A 9,116-nucleotide genomic window follows, 5' to 3' on the forward strand; every position below is an offset into this window, starting at 1 on the left:
AAAATAAATCTATTATCTTTAGTTCACTTTTGCTTTTGGGGCAGTGTTTTGTGGTATGAAAGTAAGGCAAGTACAGTAAATTTCATAATTTCAGAAAAAAATGAAGTATATCAGCTACTGGCTGCTTTAAGCGGATTATTTCCCCTTTAATTTCCAGAAACACATTAACGTGCCACGGATCTGTTTTCATTTCACTTCATTTTTTCCGCCACAAATCCCAAATCGACCCTCGCATCAGACCCACAATTACGACGCAGGGTTTTATTTTAAAGCAGCTTATTTAGCTTTATGTGCCGACATAATAGAACCATAAAGCCACATTAGAGGCTGTCTTCCTCCCCTGCGGCCTTACTGTAGCTGACCGCTTGATGGCACTCTTGCTTCACGGATATTTCAATTCTCCCTGAGGCTTTCCCTGCCTTGACGGGCAAAGGATTCATTTGAAGGGGGCGAAACTGGGCCTATTCCATTTTGATGTTTTGTAAAGATTTATTTTAAAGAAGAAGATGATACTTTTTGATTTTGGTTTAGGAAATTCGGACACCTGAAGACATTCTTTTTTTCACTTTGCTTTAGAACAAATAGTGAAATCTGAAGTAGTTGTAGGGCGTTTTACAGCGCAGTGGGCGAAGAGGAAGAGGCTGAGGCCTTGAAAAAACTAATAACCCATAGGTATGCAGGATATGTATTGGCAGCAAGGAAATGTTTATTTTCAGAATTCTCATTGAAGACCTTGCTGCAGGGTTGTAAAGGTTTGCTGTAAAAGGTGAATATAATATATATGTTTGTCTTAATGGAAACGTTTTATTTTAAATATCATCAAGGCCTTACCTCGTGCGATCATATTCTTCTACCCATTCTCTGATATTTTGATCAGAGTAGATTTAATACGTAGGAATTGTTAGCATTGTTATTTTTCATTTAGTTAATCCCGCTCTAAATGCGCTGCTGTGAGTGTGAACGCAGATGTCTAGATGTTTACGGCAGAACTGAACTCTATTTTTCTTTGAGCCCTCGTGCTGTTGCCCAGTGTGTGAACATTTAGCTGGGTTTTTTTTGGTTTTGGTTTTTTTGAGAACCACATTCTCATCTCACCATGTAGATAACAAATCTCATAATCATACTCTTTATTGGAAGTGTAAAACACGGAGTGAAGAAGTTTCAATAAGATCATATTCGGGAAATAAAATATGGCAGCAATTACTCCTCGTAAAGTCAGGCAGACAATCAGCTGATTTAAAGGAGCTCAGTCTGTAATTCGGGCTGTTGCCGGAATTTTGGCCTCTTGTGTCATGGCAGTGAAACGTAAATAAAATCAATTCTGGTAATTTTAATTCATTTAATGTTTATTTTGGCTGCTTTTAGCAGCGATAGCTCGAAAATAAAATAATATTAACCGAGTCTGAAAACGACTTTAGAGCAGCTGCTGTACTGGAACTCCCATCACAAAGTCCTCATATGTGGATGAGTCTTGGTAATTATATCAAATATTTATTTATTTATTGTTGCTGTTGTTATTATTGTACCGGAATTGAAGGAAGACGAGACGAAAATTACAATTAATTACGTAGCAAGGATAGTGCGTTTATGGCCTCCAGTTTTGCAAAGGGCGCGTCGTAAAGCCCCCTTTTTGTTTCTCATCTGAAAGGACATAAACAAGCAAACCAAGCCCCTCTGCTTTATAATTTGTCTCAGCGTTAGCAGCCACGTTCTCCTCGCCTGTTACATTTGCTGGTCATCCTTGCATATTTATACAAGCACATGATGATAAGAAGACGTGTTTATTTTCTGGCCACACGCAAACATCAGCAGTCGAAACGGAAAGAATAATTCTAAAACCTCAGTTAAATTTATAGGGAAACTCTAGTCTACTCACCCCCCATCTACCCTCCCCAGTTAAACACTCTCTGTCGGGTTCCCTGATATTTTCATGCCTTCGCTTCCACTGCAACTCCACTTGAAGGAATCAGGGTGAGAAATAAGAACGATTCATTAATGACACACATAAACATAGCAGCACCGGTGCAGCCAACACTAACCTGTGCAAAACTCAAGTAAGGCATCGCTTTTTATTTTGGTTGGATAGAGGAGCGGTGTGCGCGCGCGCCCGTGTGTGTGTGTCCTCTTTTCTTGCTTTATATTCTTCACCTTCTTCATCCTGTTCTTCTCCTTCCCCCGTTTCTTCTCCCATCTTTTTTCCTTCTCTCATTACATTTTTATAATCACAGGCGCACAGAGGCTCCGTCAGACGGAAACTATCATCTATCAGTTTATAAGCGCGTGCGTGCGCAAAAAGAAGGGGGGAAATTGAAAAAAAAAAAAGACTCCGCATGTGTTTGTGTGTGTGTGGTTTGCGCGCGGGCTGGTGCACACTTGTCTGTATGCCTAGAAAACCCAATGGGATGAAGAGCTGATAACAGATGCAAATTATCCTTGAAACACACACATACACACACCCTGGCCCAGGAGGCGAGAGAAAGAGAGGGCGCGTGAGACACAGCCGGAGAGAGAGAGGGGGGGGGGGGGGGGGTGAGCGAGAGAGAGCGAGCGAGGGAGAGAGAGAGAGAGAGAAGGAGAAAAATATGAAACAACTCATTTGCAGGGGAGTAAATCACGGAAAAGCCGTTTGAGAGCGCGACAGGGCTTACAGCGCAAACACCGGAATTGTGATGCGCACGAGCCCTTCCTTATCCTCTTCTTCTCCTTCCTCTTATTTTTCTTCCTCTGGGCTGGAAATTCTATGGAATCACTGTGATTATTGTTATATTATTGTTGTTGTGGTGCTGGTTGTGGTTCTCACATTTCCGGCTGCCGTCACCGTTACTCACACCGCAACCGACTCGTCTGTTGCCGCCGTGAGGTGGAAAACACTACAACAACGGTCACTTACACCGGCGGCGGACTTGCCTCACTCTCCCTGCTCGCTATCTGTGTGTGTGTGTGTGTGTGTCTGCCTCAAACCGTACCACAGAAGCAGCAGAAAAAAAGAAAACAGTTGAAAGCCACTGGTCTCTTCCTTCACCCTCACTCTGACTCTGCCGAGCCGAACACAAATTAAAACAGAAAACAACACAAAAGATGAGTTCATATTTCGTCAACTCGCTCTTCTCCAAATATAAAAGCGGGGACTCGTTACGTCCAAACTACTACGAGTGCGGGTTCGCGCAGGACCTGGCTGGCAGCCGGCCCACCGTGGTGTACGGCCCGAGCTCCGGCGCCACCTTCCAGCACGCTCCGCAAATCCAGGACTTCTACCACCACAGCGCCTCGACGCTGCCCAGCAACCCATACCAGCAGAGCCCGTGCGCGGTCACATGCCACGGTGAACCGGGGAACTTCTACGGATACGACGCCTTGCAGCGGCAGACACTTTTCGGCGCCCAGGACGCGGATCTGGTTCAGTACAGCGACTGTAAGCTGGGAGGCGCGCCCGGACTCGGGAGCGAGGACGCGGAGGGCACCGAGCAGAGTCCCTCGCCGACGCAACTCTTCCCTTGGATGAGGCCGCAAGGTGAGGAAATGGCGAGTCTAGTAAATTTTTTCTCTTCTTTTTTTCCTCCGAACCATAGAACTTCACTCCTACAATGCAGTCTGCAGTAAGAGCAAAGCTGCTTGTCCTCCAGGAACCGAAGGCAGAAAATATAATCATACAGGGAGCAGGAAATAGTGGGGGAAAGTTGGAGAAGTTGTTTTGAAAGCAGCAATTTAGGGAGAACAATTAGAGGTTCCTGAGTTCAAAGTGGGGAAACAATAGAACGTTTATGGTTTTATTGGTAGCAGCAAAACTTGTGTGAATGACTTTAGGGTTTAATTGCACCGTCCCAAACAGAGAGAGGAAAAGCCCCGGGATAAGAAGGGGGGTGATGGAAAATAGACAAGAAACGGGGAGAAATGGTGGTTGACGAGGGGGAACTGAACCTCAGTGCCTTCAGTTAGAACTAAACGCAGAAAATCTTAGTTTCAACAGACGGGAAAAAGATACCGAGATGTTGAAGGTAGTTGTTTCCAGCCTCACCGACACATTTTGGACATGCAGCTCTGACCCCGGTTAAACTTTTACTGGGCTTTGTTTTTTTCGGTTTACGACTTGCCTGTGGTGGGATTATTTGGCTACACGGTGGTCAATTGTCTACAGAGCTCAGAGAATGCATGTTAGAACAGAGAGAGCATTTTTTGCCTTTGCACAGCGTCTGTGGTTTCTAAATTCACAGACCTCGCGTCACAAAATTATCCCCAGCAGAAGTCCCTCGGATTCATATTTAATTCGCTTTTGTGTTTTGTGGTGCAAAAAGCCATTGATATATAGATGAGGTCGGATCGGTTCAACTCCTTCACATTATAAATCACGTAAGATGCATAAATGTGACTTTCTTTGAAAGAACTGTTTTAAAGCAGAGCCTGGTTCTAATTTATAACGTAAAGCAGCACCACAGTCAGACCTAAAGACTTGTGCAAGTTGGCATTTTTGTTTTTTGTGCTTTGAAGGGAGAGAGTGAATGGACTGGCATGTATAGTAGCCTGTTTTGTCTGAGTCCATATCTCTCTCTCCTGCTCTGTGTGTGTGAGTCTGTGTGTGTGCGCGCGCGCGCTTATTTTATGGCTTATGTTCTCGGCTGTATTTTCAAAGTAGGACTGCAGACGCTGTTATGACCTGTGCTGAACTTTTGTGACTTCAAGCTTATGATCATAAAATTAAAAATAAATAAATAAAACAACAACTCAGATGTGTATTAATCTGAAGCTACCTTCTCTCCATCCTTACAGGATGCAGCTTTTTACCCAGCTGCTAAAGAACTTAGCAATAATAATAGCGGGCAATTCACATTTACGCACGATTTAGTAAAGCGTTTCCTACAACATTTCCGCCTCAGCGTTGGTGTAAATTCTGGTATTTTACATCTTAAAACGTTGTACTTGCTTGACTCCCTGCTTGCCATAACTGTGTGTGTAAAGTCTCTTTACAAAAACAGAAACAAAATAAAATAATGATAAAATGGAGACGCACCTGAGACCGAGCGGACTGAGGGTAAAGTTTTAGGTTTTAGTCTCTTTACTCTTCTTCCCCTTCCATTTCATTATATATATATATATATATATATATATATATATATATATATATATATATATATATATATATATATATATATATATATATATATATATATTCCAAAGGAGGGGTGTAATATCAGAGTTTGACTGTAAACTTGCGAGCATGAGCCAGTTTTACGACTTCACCCCTGTGGTTGGAAGTCTTGATAAATGATTTCTCTGTACGACCTTAAACATGACACAAAGAGAACAGAAATGTGATTAGGCCAGCTAATAAATGTCTATGTGTAATGGTATTAGCTCCCGTTGGCCCAGCTTTCACTGGCATCTGCTGTCTCCTTCCTCAAATGTCATCTCCCGTACATTTATTTAGTATTTGTTCCAGTGGCTTTGTAAAGGTTTCGTAGACAACAACTAAATTTGTTTCATTACTGTAAGCTTATAACAACATTTCAACAATACAGCATGCCACAAAGGTAGCATATATTCTTAATGGAAAAACACAAGCTAACATTTATATGAGAAAGATAAGTAGAACAATAACATATATTATTCGAACACAGGCTGTACGTAAACGGCGAGGATTGAAGGTTCAGTTCCTCGTGGTGTTGCGTCGTAAGAAACTGTATAGCACGGCTACTGTCACACTCCTCTGACAACACACACAGAGGACCTCTACACCGCTTACAACTTTTTGCATTTCCATGTCTAATCTTCTCCCGCGGCTTGTTCCCATATTGTGGACATGTAAACTTTGTGCCCTTTTTAAAAATTAGACCGCAACCTGTACTACTGTTTCGGTAAGATGTGTTCTTGATACAGTGTAGTGCAGGAAATTTCAACATTTACCTCCACCCCTAGTCACCCCTAGTGTCACCCTATATCAGAGTGGTCGACTACATGAGACTATGCCCTCAAACTTTACTTAAACCCTTACATTTTAGCGTTGCGGAGAGATAGTTGTCTGCGTGTGAAATGGGGGCTGTAGACCCAGAGTCCACTAGAAGTCCATTAGAGGCTTGACGACCCCCCGCCCCCCAAAAACAAAAACACAAAAACATCAAATATGAATTTTCTCGCTCTCTCATAAAACATTCTTATTAGTCCAATAGGTTTCAACGTGTTCCCAGATCGATGGTCTTCGAGCACGATTAGCGATAATCAATATAAAACTTGTAAAAGCTGAGTTTCCCTTCAGAGCAATAATTTGGACGCAGCCTTTTTTACTTCAAAGCTTTTATGGCCACTGGCATATTTTGTCCATGGCACGGCGCTCCCTTTTTATGACATAATAATAAAGGCGAAAGACAAACATGTTTATGGAAATATAATCACTTACACAAATGTCCTCTTTGTATAAACCGTGGAGATACTGCTGCCAGGCTGTCATGGTTAAATGTGTCGTTTTAATCGTCCACTTTACGCTGAAACAACTTGGAGTTTATTAACAGCCCCGAGATGTCATGTTGGATGCATTTTAGCTTAACCTTTAGACATTATTTCAATTTAAAACATCGCCCAGTTTGTTGAAAAATGTACCTTGCAAGGGTTTATATAAAATGATATGAATGCGCACAAAACAACCAAACCATATCAATAGACTACAGCACAATGCGGACCTGCATTTAGCAAATGTTTTGAGAAATAGTTCCTTCTTATTCCAAAATTTCATTGTGGGCATCTTTTAAAGTCCTTAGAAAAGACCTTTAGGCTCCTCTCAAATACGCTGAGTATTTTTCACGTTTGGAAAGCATTTACGATGCATTTATAGTACTAAATATTTATATGCACAAGGGGAAGTCTTCAGTTGATTTGTCTACATAAGAGACGTCTTAATTACTGCAGTAAAAGCGGCTGAGCGGTATAGAGTTTCAGTTTTTAGACTCGTGTTCAAAGAGCGCGTGCGTCCATTTTTACTGTGCTCTTGTAACTTCACGTACGGCTGTCACATAATTTCACAGCGCCTGCATTAAACTGTTTTTTTTTTCCTTTGGCACATGCTATTTGATCCAGACTGCAAATTGTATAACACTGGACGATGTCTCGCTTTGTGAGTCGTGTTCATTTCTGTTTGTAAATGAGCCTACTGTAATTGGCACGAAAGCTAATTCCCCATCATTAGCAGAACAAAGAACTTGTTGGAGGAAAAGCGATGACCTGGGAGTGTACATGCCAGTAGACGCCTCCAACAAGGTGAGGTTTAGACGTACAAGGTGGCAATTTGTGTATAGTGTTGAAATTGTTATAAGAGATGTCTTTATTGGGAATATGAAATATAGACATGCAAACATTATAAGTTAAAGGTCAACACGAAAGGAGCCATAGCGAGTAGACAAAAAGCACTGATTTAGATGGGAGAATTTAGCAACACTTATTATATGGAAACTTATTTTCAGGCAAAGTCATCAAACGTTTTTTATTTGCTTAAATTAAATTTCATCCACATCCACCACTCTTTTGTGTATTAAAATCAGAGGCGTTTCAAAATGACCGAGGAGACTTTGCTAACACCACGGTGCACTCACTACAATATTCGCAGTCAGTTGATATTGGTAAAGGTACAGTAATACGTCAGAAATAATGAGAGCATTACCAAATCCATAAGAAAAAGAAACACTCAAAAATATCACGAAGGCGAAGGTAAATTTTCACGAAAACCTGAAAGTTCTGAAGGTTTCCGCGCAAGTGCATTTGAGTGCGTGTGTGCGTGGTGTTAAGTTGATTATTAAACATGGAAGAATGAAGTTTTGTGTCTAACAATTTTCTCTCTTCACTCTCCCACCTTCCCCCAGTAGCTGCTGGCAGGAGGCGGGGCCGCCAAACCTACAGTCGCTACCAGACCCTGGAGCTGGAGAAGGAGTTCCTGTTCAACCCCTACCTGACCCGGAAACGCCGTATCGAGGTGTCGCATGCGCTGGCGCTGACGGAGAGGCAGGTGAAGATCTGGTTCCAGAATCGGAGGATGAAGTGGAAGAAGGAGAACAACAAGGACAAGTTCCCCAGTAGCAAGAGCGAACAGGAGGCAGTGGAGAGGGAGAGGAGGGAGAAGGAGCTGCGGGATGGCGGCAGCGGCGGAGGTGGTGGTGGTGCAGGAGGAGGAAGTGGAGAAGGAGGTGGTGGAGGAGGCTCGGTGGCAGGCACAGCGGGGTCACAGGCTTCTGTGAACGACGATTGCTGCGAGAAAAGCCACAAGCAAATGTAGGGGGAGAAAGAAGATGGGGTAGATGGGGACAGGGTGGGTGTAAATGTTAGGCAGGATGGGGTGAGGGGTGGGCTGTTTTTTCTTAACTGAGGCCACTGGACTCCCCTGCTGTCTCCACGATTCAATCGTTGGAAGGGAACGTGAGTTTCTAAAAATGGTGACTGGCTAACTAGATGGACTTGAGAGGAAAAAAAACGTGACAATGAAGCAAGAAAACATAGTCTACACTAGTGTTTAAAATAAACTTAAAAAGAAGAAAAAAAAGATAGCTTTCTTTCTTTGTGGAACAATTATCGTGGAAACATTTCTATATTGTTAGAAGTTAATCATTAACAATTTTATCTTTGGCAGCTGTATAGTTTTTAAGTTAAAATGATGATGTTGATGATGATGATGACGACGATGATAATGGTGCACTTTTTACTGTACTTTTCACTTCTATGTTGTTGTTATGGCAATGATTGATGATGATGGTGATGACGTAGCAATTAATGAAATTTCCAACAACATGAAACTGCCTATTTATGCCGTTTTAGTAGGTCGGGTCTCTTTTTTACACCCTCTAACTGTCGTTTTTTCCCTTTGTTTATTTGTTTGTTTTCTTGTTTTGTTTTGTTTTTTGATTGGTGGTGTTTGTCTTATGTTGTTTTCTCTTTGGGGAGGGGGGTTAAACGCATGCGCGCAGTGCAGATTCAAAAGCAAGAACATTTATAAGAATAAAAATGGGAAAATGTGATAAAAAGTCGAAGCTGAGGGTTCCTTTTATGTCTTCGTATAATCGTATAATCCCCGCCTTTCTTCTTTTGTGTGGCACTCTCCATCCTTTCCTGCATCCTTCCATCCTTTTCCTTTTTATCCCTCTTCA

The 9,116-nt window shown here is 42.2% G+C and overlaps 1 protein-coding gene across 2 annotated transcripts; it reads left to right on the forward strand.

Annotated features, from left to right (window-relative positions):
• Window positions 1-2,578: 2,578 nt before the first annotated feature.
• hoxb8a (homeobox B8a) lies at window positions 2,579-8,251 on the forward strand. 2 transcript variants are annotated; one of them, XM_084926867.1, is made up of 2 exons: window positions 2,579-3,511; window positions 7,842-8,251. In XM_084926867.1, exons 1-2 carry the CDS (start codon window positions 3,079-3,081, stop codon window positions 8,249-8,251), a joined length of 843 nt encoding a protein of 280 aa, XP_084782993.1. In that variant the 5' UTR covers window positions 2,579-3,078. The 2 variants fall into 2 exon arrangements, with proteins under 2 accessions (XP_084782993.1, XP_084782994.1); XM_084926868.1 differs by having other exon boundaries at window positions 2,581-3,511; window positions 7,845-8,251.
• Window positions 8,252-9,116: the final 865 nt, after the last annotated feature.

This window comes from Perissodus microlepis, chromosome 4, assembly GCF_051167445.1.
Source record: "Perissodus microlepis isolate ML-2025 ecotype Zambia chromosome 4, ASM5116744v1, whole genome shotgun sequence".
Taxonomy (NCBI): domain Eukaryota; kingdom Metazoa; phylum Chordata; class Actinopteri; order Cichliformes; family Cichlidae; genus Perissodus; species Perissodus microlepis.

Coding starts and splice junctions, on each gene's coding strand:
- hoxb8a (XM_084926867.1), top strand. CDS start 3,079: ATGAGTTCATATTTCGTCAACTCGCTCTTCTCCAAATATAAAAGCGGG. Junction 3,512..7,841: donor CCCTTGGATGAGGCCGCAAG/GTGAGGAAATGG, acceptor ACCTTCCCCCAG/TAGCTGCTGGCAGGAGGCGG.